Source organism: Ziziphus jujuba, chromosome 7, assembly GCF_031755915.1.
Source record: "Ziziphus jujuba cultivar Dongzao chromosome 7, ASM3175591v1".
Classification (NCBI taxonomy): Eukaryota; Viridiplantae; Streptophyta; class Magnoliopsida; order Rosales; family Rhamnaceae; genus Ziziphus; species Ziziphus jujuba.
Genome location: NC_083385.1, coordinates 14007169 through 14026139, shown reverse-complemented (window position 1 = coordinate 14026139; position 18971 = coordinate 14007169). Strand labels below are relative to the sequence as shown.

At 36.4% G+C, this 18971-nt stretch overlaps 2 protein-coding genes across 3 annotated transcripts; one reads left to right on the top strand and one right to left on the bottom strand.

Moving 5' to 3' along the window:
- Positions 1-9367: 9367 nt before the first annotated feature.
- Positions 9368-12286, top strand: LOC107425038 (uncharacterized). Its single transcript, XM_016034967.4, has 2 exons — positions 9368-10222; positions 11445-12286. Exons 1-2 carry the CDS (start codon positions 9474-9476, stop codon positions 12085-12087), a joined length of 1392 nt encoding a protein of 463 aa, XP_015890453.1. The 5' UTR covers positions 9368-9473; the 3' UTR covers positions 12088-12286.
- A 977-nt stretch (positions 12287-13263) lies between these two features.
- Positions 13264-16840, bottom strand: LOC107425036 (galactomannan galactosyltransferase 1). Of its 2 annotated transcripts, none has more exons than XM_016034965.4 (2): positions 15006-16840; positions 13264-13634 (listed from the first exon to the last, which is right to left on the bottom strand). In XM_016034965.4, the coding sequence occupies exon 1, from the start codon at positions 16390-16392 to the stop codon at positions 15025-15027; it is 1368 nt and encodes a 455-aa protein (XP_015890451.3). In that variant the 5' UTR covers positions 16393-16840; the 3' UTR covers positions 13264-13634; positions 15006-15024. The 2 variants fall into 2 exon arrangements, with proteins under 2 accessions (XP_015890451.3, XP_015890450.3); XM_016034964.4 differs by having other exon boundaries at positions 13264-13637; positions 15006-16838.
- Between the last annotated feature and the right edge of the window lie 2131 nt (positions 16841-18971).

The window sequence follows — 18971 nt, the reverse complement described above, 5'->3', positions numbered from 1 at the left end:
TTAATTTCGTTATCTCGAGACTTTAAAGCCATATAACTGCTCTGCATCCAAGAAGATGGTCATGATTCATCTTGAATATCTGAAAACTTTAGAATTGCGGGGCTTAGATTTTGATAAAGTTGAGATTGAAGCTCCAAGTATGGTTTCCTTCACATTATATGCTCCAACTGATCCTGAAATTTATATAAGCAGCAGGTATACAAATCCCAAAATCTTCAATTTGAAGGATCAAAATATGTAGTACCATATAGATGGATTAGGATAGCTTCTCTGAATTTCGTTTTCTTGAGACTTTAAAACTACTTGGGTGGTCTGCATCCGAGAAGATCAAGTTTCATTTTGAATATCTAAAAACTTTGGAGTTGTATTTGATAAATGTTGATCACCTTGATACCCAAGCTCCATGTATGGTTTCCTTCTCTTAGAAATCATATGCTGGACCTCCTGAAATTGACATAAGCAGCAGCTTTATGAATCTCAAACATCTGCAATATAATGGCAGATATCTACCAAACACATGGGTTAAGCACAACTTCTCTCAATTTGTTTCTTTTCAGACTTTGGAGTTATTAAGCTGCACTGAAATCAAGCTTCGTCTCGAGTACATAAAAAGTTTGAAGTTGGAATCTTGTGGAGAATTGTCTAAACTTGAGATTGAAGCTCCAAATCCGGTTTCATTCACATATCAATATAAACAGACTGCTGATGAAGCTCATTGTTATCGTTATGCACCTCAAAGTAGTTATCAACTCCAAATCGAAACCAGATATCAAGCTCGATCTGTTTTACCACTTCAAATATGAGAGATATTTAAAGTATGTATGAATGACTTATTTGTATGGGGTGTTCATGGTTATGGTCAGGTGTGCTTAAAACCATAACTTTGCTTTCTAAAGGCTTATATTTTCGAGTTGGGAAAGGGGATTCAGTCAATTTTTGGGAAGATTCATGGATCCCAAATAGAGATAACTTTCTTCCAGAGCCAAGGCACAACTCTAGAGATTCTTTTGGTATGGTAAATTCCTTGAAGAACAGTAACGGGTCCTGGGATGAGGAGAAGTTAGAGATCATTTTCGATTAGGAGTCGGTCCAGAGTATAAAGGATATGTTTTGGGTAACAAATGGCCAGGATGAGAAGCTTTTTTGAACCAAAACCAAGTTTGGGATTTTCAATGTCAAGTCGGCTTACAAGTGGAAGAGGGAGAAGAGGCCAGAACTAATTGTTGGTGGACTTATCTTTGGCAAAGCCCAATCCTCGAGAGAACAAAATTCTTCCTATGGAAGCTTGCGAATTTTAGTATGCCAGTGATGTCCAGTCTCTTGGCCAGAGGAGTCACTATTGATAGGCAAGAATGCATTCACAGTTGCACTAGTGTGGAGAGTGAGGTGCATCTGTTCTTTAAATGTGAGGTTGCTAAGAAGTTGTGGTTTGCCAGTAAGTGGGGATCAGGTGGGAACTGGTGGATAACAATTACCTTAGATCTTTTTTTACCCGCATTTGTACCCCAGTGGGAGCTCTACTAGTCCACCAGGATGATACAGAGGAGTTTTTTATTCACAGTGTTATCATCATAGGACACCTTTGGTGGTTGAGGAATCGAGTGTGGCACGAAGATATTTTTTCTCTGCAGAGCAATCCATGTCTATTATACGAAATAAGGTGGGAGAACTGATGGAGCTTCGGAAAAGGAAGGAAGAGGAAAGGCCAAGTCGTGCAGGTCCTAGCTTCAACACGGTCCAACATTTTTGGAGGAGGCCTCCAGCTGGTTCAGTTAAGATCAATTCGGATGTGGCGGTTAGAAGACGTGGCAGCCATTTGGCCATGGTAGCTCGGGATGGTGACGGCAAAATTCTTCATATCCAAGTTTCCAAGTCTAAGGTATCTATTCCAGAAGTGGCAGAAATTGAAGCCTTAAAGGAAGCCTTGAGTTTGGCTCACAGGATGGGGTGGTCAAAGGTGGTTTTCGAGTCGGACACCCTTTTAGTTATCAAAGCTCCGAATATGAAAGACAAAAGTTTTCTTCATTGGGCTGCAGAAAGTTTCTTTCACAATATCTTTTTGCTTGTTCCAAACTTTATTTCTATGTTTTTTGTTTGGGCGCCTAGGTTAGAGAATCGTTTGGCCCATTTAATTAGTCAGTGGGGGGGCAACTCAATTGATTAGTGGTCCTGTACTAGTAGAATCGTTGCCCTCTTCAATTTTGGACTGTATGATTAAGGAAAGTGCACTTTTGGAAGCTTCCTGAATCGAGGCTTTGTTTTTCTTAGTCTCTCCTTTTAATTTCAATGAATCCAAGTTTTAGCCCCAAAAAAAAAAAAGAAAAAAGACTTATTTATATGGATGTTTTAAATTTGTTTTATTCCTCAAATATTTTCTCATAGCTCTTTTGTTTGCTGGAAATAAGTACGGTGAAGAGTTTATCTATCCAGATGATTTGAGATATTGGTTGGCTAGTGCAGCAAAAAATTTGAAGCATCTAAAAGGTAGAAGTAGAAAGGTTGAGGAGCAAATTTCTTGATGAATAGATTGATAGTATGCTTTGGCTTCGTCCTCGTCTAAACACTCTCTCTAAATACTCTCTCTTTCATTGTGCCTTCATCACAATTACAAGTAAAATCGTTAAAGGTATGCTTTTTAATTTGGATACCTATTACTTTTTATTTTAATTTTTTATTATTTAGAATTTATATTTTATATATATATTTATATATATATATATATACATATAGTTCGTCTATAGTACGGACGGTCCTCATGCGGACCACAGTATTGGTGACGGTTTTTCATAGTATTAACAACGATTTCTTAGAAAATCGTCGTTAATACTATGAAAAACCGTCACCAATACTGTAGTCCTCATACGGACCGTCCTCACCATAAAATTTCCGTATATATATATAACTTGTTTTCAAGTTCAAACCAACTTAATACAAAACGAATAAAAACTTATTTATTTTTGAGTGTGGGAAATCTAATTTTTTATATTTGTTAATTTTAGTGTGTGTTTATTGTACTTTGCAGTTTGATTATAAGCACAGAAACGTGGAGAACTTGCTTTAATTATGAGGAAGAGTAAATTTATTTTTTGTTTAGTTGAATTTGTAAATTAGATTTTACCTTTTTTTTTTTTTTTTCTTATTTCTTTTTTACACTGCCACGGATTTACTAGCTGCGGTTCTAAGCTTCTCTTCAGAGTGTTTCTTTGGCTACCGGATGTCCCCCGCCAAGAGAAGCGACGCGAGTTCAATGAAGCCGTCGTCAACATGCTCTATGCTTCTCCGCAAGTACTCTATCTTCTGCCTCTTCCATTTGTATTTGTCTCTGCTCTATTTAATATGTTTTCTGTAATTAAAGAAAGCCAAAAACCTATACACAGCCACAAGATGGGGACGAACCTCTGAACACTCTCTGTCAAGGCTTTGTTGCGGAACCATTTTCTAGTCAAAAGTTCTATAGATTTACCCTTTTCAGTTTTAATAAATTAAATTAACAAAGCAAAGTAGACCCACTAAAGGTTTTGAATTTTTGATAAGGAATGTAGATGAGTTGGGGATGGGGGAGATGGGTTCGGTTTTTCCATCACGAGTGATGAGGATGATGGTGGTGGTGGTGGTGGTGGCAATGATAGCGGGTCTCAGAAGCTTACAAGAGCTCAGTGGAAGAGACTCCCAAGAAAGAGGCTCGAGGAAGACGCTTGTCTCCGTAGGAAGATTATTGGGCCCCTTTTACCTCCCTAAACTATAAACCTTGAAAATGAACCTGCAACTGTTCGATGTTATGCCGCTGAAAAAGCTTTTAACATGCCAGGTCAGCTTTCAAAGTTTGTGCCTCAAAACGTTTTAAAATTTTGAAGTTATCTGAATGAAGCTGCATTTTTACTGGAGAACTGAAAATCTGAGAAAACTAAAAAAACTAAAGCAAAGGAGGATGGCAAAGAAGCTGGCCAGGAAAAGCCTGAAAATGTCCAGTGAAGAACACTGCCATCAAGTTCAAAACTTGAGTTCTGCTAATGAACACCAAGCGTGAATGATACTGCCTGGGGAATTTTTTGTTTGGGAATTTAGCGGAATGGAAATAATCTATAATCTTTTAGGAAAATATTAAGACATGCAAACTTGTTTTTGGTGAGAAAAAGGAAATTTTTTATCCAACCGTTTTAGAATTTCATTATCTGGTTATTAATAAATACGGGACAAAATAGATTTCCCAATTAAAAATTTTTAAACATTCCCCCACAAAAAAAAAAAAAAAAAAAAAACATTCTTTTTATATTTTCTCTACTATTTCTTGGTATATTAAGTTCCACAAATATCTGACAAAAGATTTAATTGTGAATGCATTTTTTTATGATTTAATTATGAATGCATTTTTTTTTATCATAATATTATGAATGCATAGCAACAATTAACACACACATTCTAATTTAATTAACATACCTTCAACAGACTTTTACATGAGGCTGTGGTTTATTGGCCTTTGTTGTATGCCTCCTTTTGGTTAATATAACCCCTTTTTATCCCCCCCCCCCAAAAAAAAAAAAAAAAAAAAAAGGAAAGAAGAAGTATCCTTCAAGAAACAGTAACATAATATAAACTTAAAAGAACAAGAAAAGCCACTTTAAGTAATTAAAAGCATTATAAATAAATAAATATATATATATATTAAATTCATTTTAAAAGAATGATCTTGCATAATTACTATTTTTTAAAGGATATTTCTCCCTAGGCTCTATTGTAAATAAATAATTACGTATAAATATAGGATTAATTATACTTGGCACCTTTGACGTTTCCTTTAATTACAACCGGATCTTTTTAATGTTTCTACATTTACATTATACACTTTCGAGGTTTACCTTAATTACAACCAGATACCTTTATGTTTCCATAATTATATTGCACACTTTCGATGTTTTTCCCTTAATTATAACCAGATACCTTCATAAAGTTTCTTTTCTATATGTAACCGTTAAAAATTATGCAAGCTAATCCATGACTATAGAATTTTAAAAATATTTCATACATTTTATGCTATTTAATATGATATATAATCAGTTCTACCAAGCAAAAAAGAAAATGAAGAAAAAAAAAACTTAAGGAAAAGAAAATAACTACAAACTAGAATCAGCAGGAAAGACATAATTTATAAAAATATATAATATCACAAGGGTGACCCCTGTTGTAACTGTTGAAAACATAAAATCCAACAATCCCCCCAATGCACATATCACAAGTTTGGCCATTCCTTTTCAAAAACAAGTTTTGAAAACAAATTAAGAAAAATATATATATATATATATAAATTATGTTTTAAACATTTCAGAGTGTGCTGTTAAAAATTGATAGTTATTTTTTTACTTATTATCCGTTGGACTTCAACCTTTTCAAATTAAAAAAATTTATTTTTTAAATCAATCAAAATTCACATTTAATTAATATATAGAAGGGACAATTAATAAAATTTTAACTGCCGCATAAAAGATAATATATTTTTATGAATGAAGTTTTGTCGAAAGGGAGACAAACGTAATTATAGAAATACGACAGTATCCAATTGTACTTAAGGAAAAAAACTCTGAGGATGTGCAATGTAATTATAGAAACATAAAAGTATCCGGTTGTAATGAAAAAAAAAATTTTAATGTGCAATGTAATTATAAAAACATTAAAGATAATCGGTTGTTGTAACACCCCGTCCTAAAGTACAATGGAAAATTTTCAACTTTGACCGAGATTGATCGTTGACCATTGACCAAGGGGTCAAAAGTTGACTTTTTGACTCAGATGGAATTCTAGGTTGACTAAGGTACCGTTATGAAGAACACGTTGGCACGAGTTCATAGACTAGTAGCACATTGAAAACGGAGCTACGGTTTGAAAGATATGAGCGAAACAAGATTGGGGTCCAAAATGTCCAAAGGTGCCAGGGTTGACTTTTTATTTATGGGGAAATGAGCTTTGACTCATACATGGTTGTAAAGTGCTCGTCGATACGAGTCCACAGACTAGCGGCACATCCGATTTGGACATGTGGTTTGAAAGTTATGGACATACGAAGTTTTTCGAATACCGTAATATTTTAATATTTTTGAATCGATGAACAGTGAAACACCACGTGTTGGGATCTCAGCCGTTCCTGTGAGTGCACAGTGGCACCCACGTGGTTTTTCTTAGGTGAGGTGGGAGAGAAGAGAAAGAGGGGGGGAGAGAGGAGAGAGAAGGAGGAGAGAGAAAGAGAGGAGGAGAAACATCGGCCACCACTGGTTGGCCATCGTCCGGCCACCGGAGGGCCACACGCGCCACCCCACTGTCTCTGCCTCCTCAATTCCGACCGGCCACCCAAATTTCACGGCCAACCGACCGGTAACGCTCCAGGATTGGAGCGTTTTTCTGCGACAGCCATTTTTCCCCCTCCACCACCGGCCACAGCCGTTTGATCCATTTCCGGCCATTTTCAGGTCACACGCGCCATCCACCCCTCACCACCTCCTCATTTCTGGCCAGCCCACCAAATTTCACGGCTACTGGACCTCCGACGCGCCGGGATTTGAGTATTTTCCGGCGAGGGGCCGAAAATGTTCAAACCCAGATCTCTTCGCCGTCCGATCTCCGTTTGCCTCACCCTCAGTCCCATTGGAACCCTCTCCCCTTGATCTACAAAACCCCCAAAAATCTCGACCACCATCCACCGGACGCATCACCGGTGGCAACGGTTTCCGGTGGGATTCGGCGGCTCGCCGGAAAATCCAATTCCGGCGAGTACCCAGTTGCACCACCGGTCTCTTCCCACTAATTTCGACCCCCTGAACTCAGATCCGGGGTCCTTTTCCTCCAATTCACGACGATTTGGGAGAATCGAGGCTCTAAAGACCGAAAGCTTTTTGGTGAGATTCCGGCCACCTTGGGTCCGATCTCCGGGAAGTAAGACCGGATTCGTAATCCTCGTCACTCAAGCTTCGATTCGGTATATTATTCGTCAATTTTGGTTAACGTTTGCGTTTAACCCCCCAGGTACCGGATATTATTTACCCGAATAAAATATTAATTTATTTGAGTTGTGTAATGTTGTTGTTCTAGGAGCACGTGTGCGTTGTGGAATTGATCCCATGGAGGATCTTAGATTAATTGCATGCTCTAGGTGAGTGATCCACCTTCAAAATTATTTTGGGATGTTAAAATATATATATTTTGTATTAATTGGTTATTTGAAAATATGTTTGATACGTTGAATATTTAGAAAATTTATATTTGGAATTTTTGATGCTAAAATTGAATGGAATTAAATATTTGGGCATCATAAAATATGTTGGTTCTAAGGAATTTGAAATTTTGGTAAATTTTATCAAATATCATTGTTGAAATATCTCATAATTAAATATTTGATAAATACGTTTTATGTATTTGATATTAAGAGAATTTTCAGATAAATGGTATTGCTAATTTATAATGTTTTTAATATATGTTTTGGTGCCAAAAGAATATATTTGGAAATTTAAAGAAATTGTGGTTTGATTTATTTTAATTATTGCTATGGTTATTAGTTTTAAAAATTGTTTTGGGGTATAATATAATATATATGTGTTCGAATAATTTGGCCATTTGATTGAATGTTTGGATTATGCATATAAAAATATTTGTCTTATTAAATATGAGTTGTCATTTTACGTGAGGTTTGACAATGTATTAAATAGTTTTATATTCTAGTGGGTTCATAAGTGAACTTGGAGTAGTTAAATATTTTGGTATTTAAATTGAGATTTTAAATCATTTTGGAAACTATTTGGTTTGAGAAACCAGATTGAATATCATATAATTTTAAGCACGATCAAATATTTTATAATTTTATGTGTTTAAAATTGATCTATGGTGAATATATTTCACTGTGGTATTTCTGGTTTTCGTATGAAATAATGTTTTGAGATTTTGAAATATTTGAACAAGCGGTTGAATTTGACAATTAAATTATGATTATGATACAGTAAGATACTGTATCGGTTATTTTTAATTGATGTACCATATAGTACCAGAGTTTGATTCAGTATTATATTACAGTGTGCTAGGTTTACCACGGTGCCGTGAGGTTGGTTGCATCCAACGGTTATCTATTATTACCACGGATTGTTAAGTCGGGTTTATCCGACGGTTTATTATTATTGCCACGGTGCCGTGAGGTTGGTATCATCCAACGGTTTATTATTGCCACGGACTGTGAGATTGGGTACGTCCCGACGGTTATTTATTATTTTCACAACACCGTTCATATATTGAGGGTCGTGAGGTGGGTGTATCCCACGGTTTGTATATTGGTACATCGTATGGTATATTGTATATGTTTGTATATATTGTTGATTTACAAATATTGTGGTGATTTCTGCATTTTTATATTTATTTGGTGGAACTGTAATTATTATAGTTTATGCTCAAATGTTTATATCTGGATTTGAAACATTTCATAATATTACAATGATCGCTCATTCATATTTTTGAGTATCGATTTTTATGATATTAATTGGGGTACAAGTTTGGGTTTTTGTAAAATGATTTTTAAAAGGGAAACTTTTCCAACGGAGTGAATAGTGAGAGTTTTGAGAGAATATATTGTTTTCGAAGAATTAGTATTTATTTATTTATTTAATTGTTTGGTATTGAGTAATTAAATTTCTTTTATTGTTATATTATTAATATTAAAAGTGTACAGTAGATAGAATCACTCACTGAGATGATTAACATCTCATGTTTTTAAATTCCGTTCCCTTAGGTGCAAGGGGTGGTAGACGTTCTTCCGGAGCGAACCAAATCTTCGTCGCTGTCATAGTTCGAGAAGTTATCTTGTCTTCATTTATTTCAATTGTAATATTTCTTTCATCCTTGTTGTATAATTTCTATACTTAATAGTACTTCATGAAGCTCTGTATATTGTCTTGGACATTTATGTATTATTTATGCACTGAATTACTGTTATTCATTTGGAGTGCTGCAAATTTGTGGAATTAAATTGTAGTAATGTGAGAGGAATAAGGGGATGTTTATAGAAGTGTGTTTTCAGTGCAGAAAATTTGTGGTAAGTCCAACCCTTAAGGGGAGGTTCTACCGGATTTTCCATTGGAAGGTCCGGTAGGATTTTTTTGGGATAAGAACTTATCTAAGATTCCGATGAGGAATTTTGGATGGGTCCTAACAATTGTAATTAAAAAAAATCCTCAAAATATGAAGTATTAATAACCCATAAATATATAGTATTATTTTCCCAAAAAAAAAAAAAAAAAGAGAAAATGTTTGCAAACCAAATAAAGAAAAGGGGTATTATTATTATTATTATTGTTATTATTATTATTATTATTATTATATATCTATATGCTGTATATACTTATAATATCGTGCCCGGTCTTCTCTCTCGAACCCACTTTAGCAGCGGAGAAAAACCCTGAACCCTAATTCCAAACTCTCTTCCTCCACCACCGCATACATTAGCCATGGCTGAGATTAAGCTCTCGGAGGGTCGAGACCTCACCCGAATAGAGCGCATAGGCGCACACTCCCACATTCGGGGGCTTGGTCTCGACTCCTCACTTGAACCCCGAGCGGTCTCCGAGGGCATGGTGGGCCAGACGGCAGCTCGGAAAGCCGCCGGCGTCATTCTCCAGATGATTAAGGAAGGCAAGATAGCGGGGAGGGCTGTCCTTCTGGCGGGTCAACCCGGCACCGGTAAAACCGCCATAGCCATGGGCATGGCCAAGTCGCTAGGAATGGAGACTCCATTCGCCATGATCGCCGGAAGCGAGATTTTCTCCCTCGAGATGTCCAAGACCGAGGCCCTAATGCAGTCCTTTCGAAAAGCCATTGGTGTCCGAATCAAAGAGGAGACGGAGGTCATCGAAGGCGAAGTCGTGGAGATCCAAATCGACCGGCCGGCGGTGACCGGAGCGGCATCGAAGACGGGGAAGTTGACCCTGAAGACGACGGAGATGGAGACGGTGTACGATTTGGGGGTGAAGATGATTGAGGCATTGGGGAAGGAGAAAGTGCAGAGTGGTGATGTGATAGCCATTGACAAGACCTCCGGGAAAATCACGAAGCTCGGGAGGTCGTTCTCGAGGTCGAGGGATTACGATGCCATGGGACCCCAGACCAAGTTTTTGCAGTGCCCAGATGGGGAATTGCAGAAGCGCAAGGAGGTCGTACACTGCGTCACGCTTCATGAGATCGATGTTATCAATAGCAGGTACTCCTATATAATTTCATTCAGCTTCTTCAAATTTGCGTTCCTGGGTATTTCCTTATTGATAGAGATTATTTGCTCAGGCTACTGGTTGGGATTTGACTACTTTAAGTTTTCTGCGAAATGGTTGATGGTAATGGTAATTTTCTGTATTTAAGAAACATATTAGTCTTACTTAAAGACTCGATTTTTTGAAGTTCATTGGCAAGTAGAACCTTGAGTTCTTACCTCTTTGATAACTATCTATCTCTCTGTTTTGCTGTTTTGGGTTATAAATTGTAATGTGCTCTGAATGTCGTTTAGCTAATGCACATTCAAGCGTATACAGATAGATAGTTTTACATAAAAAATTTTGGTTATAATTATCAAATTCGTAGCTTGGTTCGAGTTTGGACTGACTTAATATTGCTTCTGTTTGATAATTGCTCATTTTAACCATATCTTTTCTCTTCTTTTTTTTTCCTTTTTTTTTTTTTCTTTTTTTTTTTTTTTAACAATCAGTTTTATCATAAGGTTTCTATCAATGATAGAGTTCATGGCATTTTCTTATAGATAGAAAGTATTTGCTGTGGCTTCTGGTTGGGATTTGAATACTTATGTTTCGTGCTGGCTGCGTAAGGCAGGCAAAATGGGTGATACTAATTTATTATGAGCACATAGGAAACAATATTAGACCCACTTAAAGACTTGATTTTTGGAATTCATCGCAAAAGCATAACTTTGAATCCTCACCTCTTCAATAACCCTTTTTTTTTTCTTTTTTTTCTTTTTTAACTATTCAGTATCTCTGTTTTGGTTGCATGTTTTTGTGAGTTTGCAAATTGTGATGCACTCAGAATGTCTTTTGGCCATGGTATATTCAAGCATATATAGATAGATAGATAGACAGATAGATAGGCATACGTAAAAACTTTTGGTTGACAATCAGTTTAACCATGAGATGATGTTTGGTATGGAAATTTGATCAAATGTAATTCTTGATTGTTTTTCGTTCTGAAGAGGATGTTTGTCTATGGTATTTTAAAAGTATAACATATTGTGAAGCAAAAGAAAAAGGTAAAATGTATTGACTGTTATCTCTGTCTTTTATAATATTCTTTCATATAAATCTTGGCTTGTTGGCTGGGAAGGGGGTCCTCTTTTCCAATGTCCCTTTAAGTTTATGCTCATTGTTACCACCGCCTCTCTCATTTTATTTTCTGATTATTTCACCTTTCAATTCCAGAACGCAGGGATTTCTGGCTCTCTTCACTGGTGATACTGGTGAAATCCGTGCAGAAGTGAGGGAACAAATTGACACTAAGGTGGCAGAGTGGAGAGAGGAAGGGAAAGCAGAGATTTTGCCTGGAGTCCTCTTTATTGATGAGGTGCATATGCTTGACATTGAATGCTTTTCATATCTGAATCGTGCATTGGAGAATGATATGGCTCCAATATTAGTTGTTGCTACAAATAGAGGGATCACTAACATCCGAGGCACAAATTATAAATCCCCTCATGGGATTCCGATAGATCTCCTTGATCGTCTACTCATTATCACCACTCAGCCTTATTCAGAAGATGAAATTCGTCAGATTCTAGATATAAGATGCCAAGAGGAAGAAGTGGAGATGTCTGAAGAGGCAAAGGTTTTGTTGACTAAGATTGGTCTAGAAACATCCTTGAGATATGCCATCCATCTCATTACAGCTGCAGCATTGGCATGCCAGAAGCGAAAGGGAAAGATAGTTGAGATGGAGGACATTAACCGAGTTTACCATCTGTTTTTGGATGTGAAGAGATCAACACAGTATTTGATGGAGTATCAGAGTCAGTACATGTTTAACGAAGAAGGTGAGGATGATGATGCCAATGCCATGCAAATTTGAGATTTCATTGCGAGTTCATTCTGGTTTTTCTTGAATTCTTCTTAGCTAATTATAGGCATCAGCGATATATTCACATGTCTTGTGTAATCTATTAAGATCTTGTATTCACATGTCTTTTGCATAGTGCAGTAGTTCAGCTACGGTATATTTGATGGTCTTCTAGCCTTGTGATGAAAGAAACCCCTTTGTTGATGATTAATGCTGTGCCTTTTGTGCTGCATTTAGCATCAGTTTGATGTGTGATGTTTTTGTTTAGCTTTGAGCATTGTTCCATCGTTTTACTCTGCTGCTTGTCCGATGCAATTGTTCAAATCGCCTTTCATGTTCTGTGAAATCACACGGCATTTGTTGAGATTTGGTTTAGAACTGAAGAAAAATTTAAGTTAAAAATTACATGCGGCTAATCAATGTTGAAGGCCAAGGCTGTCTTATTCACAAGTCCTGGACAAATCTAAAAATACTTCCCAATATAAGTTCATTTAATCATTCATATGCATGTAAAACAGTGGTATAACCTCATGAATAACCTTTTTTTTCTCTTTTTATTTTTTTCAATTGCTGGCTTGAGACCAATGCTTCATCTTGTTGAATTGACCTGGAATTTCAATACTATTCTTTAGCAAGGAATTGAGTTTATCCCCAAAAGTTTCGTTTTAGCGAATATCTGAATGTAGAGCATATAATAACAATCTGTTACATTATAGTTCCTTTGCTATACAGCATTCTAGCAGTCACTTTCTGTTAATGAGTAAAAGCTGAATCCCCTTGGGGAGAAGCTGGTTAATGAGGTGTGGAACAGATGGCAGGCACAATGACAAGAAAAGGATAACGTTATTGCCAGGCACATGGTTAGAATGCAATGCAGCATCACAAACTTGTAAAAAGAATTAGATTTTATTGCTATATTTTTATGTATAGCAGCTGTCCAATTTCCTGCCAATCCGATTCTCCAAACCATTTTTTTCTTGCATTTTGTCTTTTCCTCTGGAAATTATGTCTGATGCATTTGCAGAATCAGCTTGAGATGGCAATTTCAAAATACATCTTTTTCTCGTGGATATTCCCGTTTCAATTTGGAGAGCCAAAAAAAAAAAAAAAAAAAATGTAATCATCCATTATGGAAAATGGAAGTGATCAGGAATCACAAGCTCTGTTCTTTGGTGATTGCAAAAAACATTTCCAATTTCCTCAACAAATCTATTAAGAGATACTAAAACACTATGTATACTTAATTTACATATACCAAATCTCTATGACCAGTAATAAATATGCTCATAATTTTACTCCTCCATGCCTCACAAAGAGATGGGAGATTCCCGATTACCAGGAGAGGAACTGAATATTATAAATAATTAAGTGCCTAAAATTCTGCTTAACGAGCTTCATAATAAATCATTTTTGAAGCACAGCCTTTCCACTGAATACTGATCCACCTAGTACCACAGCCACAAATGCTCGTCACGTTGCATTTCCCGACCATATGTTAAAATATTCCAGCCTTTTGAACCAAACTAGTAATAATCTGTAAAGACAATCTGACCGGTATTCTTCTGTACAAGAACCAAAATGACAAAAACATTATATTATAAGTATAAAAAAATTAATAAATACTTCAATTTAATCATATTCTTCTTTTAACAATGCACGTTAGCTCTGTACGGGCTTCGTCCCAACTAATATAATATGTTTTGTTAAACCCATGTGTGATGGACCACTCAAAATCTGCACGTGTTATCAATCTTAGAAGGGAAATTGTAAATCTCTGTGGTTCTTATTATACTTGTCACAATTAAATAAAAGGTACGGTTTATCGTCTTGTATATTTTCCAGGCCCCTCTAATGCAATGTTTAATTGCGGCCGACATAAAATATTATAGTCCAAACAAACAGCGACAACAACAGATATGATATATGATAGTGGACAAATATAACCAAATTAAAAAAAATAAATAAATAAAATGTAAGCTAAACATTTTAAACATCATTAGGGTCTGGAAAATCCAATTTATGAATTAATACCGTAGAATCCACATGAAAAGTTTATTTCTTTTTTTTGAAGAAACTTAAAATGAATTAATTTACTCATTTCACGTACCATCAACGGTTTGCAGGAAAACAAAAAAAAAAAAAAAAAAATCAATAATAATAAACATGGGTGGGTACAGCAAACAGAGATATTGCAGCCCATAAGTTTGGTAGCTGTAGAACATCTAATGCAATAAAGAATAAAGAATGGTGACAAATGACGAAAAAACCATTATTTACACCCACATGGTTCAATTTTTCTTACCACCGACCAGTGGCTACGGAAAGGCAAAATAATAGAGTAGCTATACAAAACGCAATGAGGTTTACATCAAATGCTTTGAAGGTCCATTATAAGAAGAACATGGACCACTATTGAGGTACACCCACCTCAATGACCGGAAAGATGACATGGACGGTCCAAGTCCTTCAAGGCTTTAATTATAAAACAAAGTATGAAAATGATATCTCTATAATGGATTTTATACATTTTTTCTTTTCATTGTAACAATAGTCCAAAAGTTAAATATTAGTCATAGTTTAGTCAAAAACCTAGTCAAGAACCCAGGCAGTGGCAATCAACCAACTCATTCCATGACCAGCAACATTATAACAATGTTTACTTTGAATAAAAAGTAGAGAATAATCCTTCAATCATGCATTAGTTTAAGCATACCAATAAAGGAAAAGGCACAAAGCAAAATGCAATCTATAAATCTTTAATTGGAGGAGACTCGGATGGTCAGTCCACTATTAAAATAACACTATAATTTTCCCAAATGCAAGCTGACGACTTTACTTTTTTTTTTTTTTTTCTGTGTCTATTACATTTTATTTATATTCATCAGATTCAACATCACTATAAGGAATTTTCTTTTTTTGCTTCTATGTACCTCTTTTTATGGTGGTCTTTCACGCCGGGTAATCAAACGGCACCGCAGAGACAGAGGAATCCAGTAGGTGAGGGTGCAGGAAACCAAATTTGCGAAGCACCTGATTATCAGCGAAATTCAAGGCCATTTGCATACCATCCCAGCATGAATTCCCCGAATACATCTGATTGTGTTTTCCACTGCATGGTTGACAACCCGTGAAATGCGTGATAAACGGTCTCCTCCAGCTTCCCTTACCCAATCCCGCCTCCTTCAGATGCTCCTCCCTAAACGCACCGTATTGCTCGCTCACTTTCTCAGCGTGTCTCCTCCTTAACCTGTTTTCCCTTCTCTCTATCTCCTTGTACTTTTCCGTGATATTCTCGAAACTCCCAACGATTTCCTCCCAATACCCTTCGAAGTAGAATTCGTTTTCCAAGTAAATTTTGTTCCCCCATTTTTCCTTCTCTTTGTAGATCAAGTACGCCAGGCCCGTCTGATCGTCTGACTCTGGGTATGCCTTGTCCTTGAACGTTGATCTGAGAATCTCACCCCATCTTTCGTAATTAGGGGTCTGTGGGCCCATACCGGCCCACACCTCCATGAAATCCAGAGACCATTGGCAGTTCCTGATCAGAAAAACGCCGGCGTTTAGACCCGTCCAACTATGCTTGTCGAGGATTAGATGAGGCCACCCGTGGACGATAAGGTTGTGGTTCTTGTAACGCTCCAGTGGAAGCTTAAACTCCATGTCAGTGAACAACGCGTCCGAGTCGACCCACCAGATCCACTCGGCTTCCGGGTGGGCCATCATGGCGGCCCGGACCACCGGGAGTTTGGCCCAGTAGGAGAACATTTCCGGGTGGAGCAGCGCATTGTTGTAGAAGATATCGTAGCCGTGGAGACGACAGTAATCCACCTTGTTCTTGAAAAACCTCAGCAGCAAATGGTCGCCGATGGGGTTCTTACAAGCCGCCGCCTGCGATCCTGTCAACATGAGAACCCGTCCATTTCCGCCGGCGAACGAAGGGTGGCGGCTCAGCCACTCCCTCCGCTTCTCGTCCCAGTTCTTCATCGGCTTCCCAATCGAGTAACTCAGTTGTGGGTCGTCGTAAAAAGTTGTCTCCGGCGGGTCGTGGCGCAGGTTAGGACCCTGCCCATCTCCGGTGCAGGTTAGCGAGTCCAAACCACCTGCAGTCACGGGTTTGAGAACGGTGTGACCAAAATTGGGGGTGGGATTGGGGGTAGGAGGGGTTATGAAGGACCAGAGAGTCCAAACAAGTAAAAGAGCGACGAAAACTCCACCGAGAAAGAGAAAACTATCAGTGACCCACAACGAGGCTTTGTTGCGCAGAGATGGTTTGGCCATTGGAGAAGTCTGACACTGAGAAAGGTCAGGCGAAACCATTTTTTATAAGGTGAGGAGGGAGTGAAGTGGTCTCGTAGAGGAGAGGGTCAATTATATGATATAGGTGAAGTATGTAAGCTTGTCTAACGCTTAGCTAAAATTAGCAGAGATGTTTTTTTTTTTTTTTTTTTAACTGCGAAGCGAAGCCTAATATAAATACTTACAAAAACAACACAGTTGAGGCTGCGTTGTTTTTGACTGTGTTGTTTTTGTTATTGAGGGTGAGATGGGAGGGAGTTTCTAGTTGGAGAGGGCAAGGGGTTTTGTTTTTCTTCCTTACTGTGCTCTGCTCTACATTAAAGGAAGGTGTCGGTATGGATCGCCAGATAAGCTAAAAAGTGTTCCAATTACTGGGCGTGATAAGACGCAATTTGGGTCCCACGCATCTGTATACGTGGGGTCATCTCAGTGACACCAAAGGGGACCATGACACATGGAAAAGATGTACCCACACTGTGTTGCATGTGTAGGTGTTCTTTTGATTTCCAGACCTTGGCATTGGATTTTCGCTGACAAAGTTTGCGTCCTTTACTTTTTATTTTGTCGGTTTTTACTTTCGCAAAAGCCAAACGAAATCGCGGATGAATCTTGTGAAGGTTTCAATTCAATGATAACGCTAGGGAAGAACTTATGTTTAAGATTTTTAGGCCCATATTCCACATCCCTCGCTTAAGTCCAACTTAAAGTCATTAGATTGAAAAATGGAAAGAAAAAAAAAACAAAAAAACAAAAAAAACAAACGAACGAAAACAGCAAGAAGTCCGGAATTTGCGCTATTGTGCAATTTCGATATCCCAATGGTTTCAAATTTCATTTCTCATATACTTCCATTGCCAAGTTTTGGCCTATGGCAGTTTTTGACTTCTATAATATTGAAGTATAAAATTTATCAATTGTATTTTTTTTTATTAAATTTGGTATTAAAAAATATAATTGATAAAATTTTGAAAATAAATCTTATTGTAATAAAGTTTATGGGAGACTCACCACCATTTAATATTTAAATTATATAATCTTGTCTTTCAGTTAATAAAAATGAATGTCATCATTATTTAATAGTATTTATAATTTGAAAATTTTATTTTTTTTTAACACGTATTATGTAAAAAAAGGCTAAAATTTGATATTGTCATTGATATTTGTCATCAGAAAATTTATGTTAATACTAAATTTTAAAATTGTTAATGGCAAAATGGCATTTAGCAACGCAGATGCTTATCTTTGGTTTATTAAGTTCGTTTAAATTTCTTTTCTAACTTTGTTTCATTTTCATCTTTTTGGCTGTAGTTGGAATTAAAGAAAAAAAGAAGAATTATTATAAGAAAACACAAAGATATGGTGTAAAGTAAAGGGATAAGTATTAACTAATTTTGAATATTTGTGTTATTGATGTAATTCAAAGATTTAATTTAAAACAGTCAATTTTAGCTCAGCAGAATATTTGCTCAGAGAAAGTTTTGCTTGGAGGGAAGTATTAGTGGTTATTAGTAGGTTAGAAATAATAATAATAATAATAATAAGGTAATTAGTAATTGTGTTTTTTCTTTTTCTTTTTTGGGTGGGAAGGTAATTAGTAGGTTAGAAAGAGTGAGCTCTTTCACATTTCATAATGATAAGCTATGTACAATATCTACAAAATGCAAATCAACACCCAAGAATATTCATATGAATATATAACTTCATAGTCCAACATCAAATAATAATTGAGTATCTACGTTCATCAAACTCTCCCACACTTTCTTGATGGTCCTTAAAACCCTCAAAAAATCTGTGATCCACGAAGTATTGGTGAACGTCGAATCTTAACAGGGCGAAGTGTACGTGCCTCAATTGTATATTTAACCACTTTATTACAAGTTTTATTCGATTAGCTCATTAGAGTGCTTGGAGAATTGGAATTGTATATGAACACGATTCCACTAGAGGTGTCTTTTCTTTTACACTGTATACGTGTCGTCCTGTAGGTGTTAAATATATGTGGTTGGTTTGGCTTTACGTTGACACATATACAATTAGAGTGCACACTGTGCGGCGCTTAGTCATAAAATATTAGAATACCCATGATGCCCATCTCTCCTCCCTCAATTCATTTTTTTTTTTTTAATTTTCCTTTATTTTATTTGTCGTGCTGGAACATTTTTCGTTGTCTAAAATTGAACTGAAATATACTAGTGGATATATGCTGCTTATACAGAAATATATAATTAATCCTTTGAAGAAACAAGGAAAAAAAAAAAAATATATATATATATATATATATATAGATATGTATATATTGTGTGTGCGCGTGATGAAAACTTATATATAGGGTTCAATGCACTTCGCAGCCTTTTTATTTTGGCCAAAGTTTATTTTAAGATCTCTATTTTCTATTTGTTATTGCCCTTGATAGTGATACCTTTTAAGTTTTAAAAAATTATATGTTCGGTGACAGACTGTTAGGTTAATAATTAATTTTTTAACCTTAAATCCATTTTTCACAAATGCAAAAAAGAAAATTTAGAGACCTACTTTGCTTTTAATAGAGGATAATAAATTGCATTTAACCTAAAAATATATTATTGATCGGAATTTGGAAA

What these genes read in the sequence shown, in the direction of transcription:
- LOC107425038 (XM_016034967.4), top strand. Translation starts at nt 9,474, where the DNA reads ATGGCTGAGATTAAGCTCTCGGAGGGTCGAGACCTCACCCGAATAGAG. An exon ending in ATCGATGTTATCAATAGCAG is followed by an intron (nt 10,223 to 11,444) that starts GTACTCCTATAT and finishes TTTCAATTCCAG; the next exon opens with AACGCAGGGATTTCTGGCTC.
- LOC107425036 (XM_016034965.4), bottom strand. Translation starts at nt 16,392, where the DNA reads ATGGTTTCGCCTGACCTTTCTCAGTGTCAGACTTCTCCAATGGCCAAA.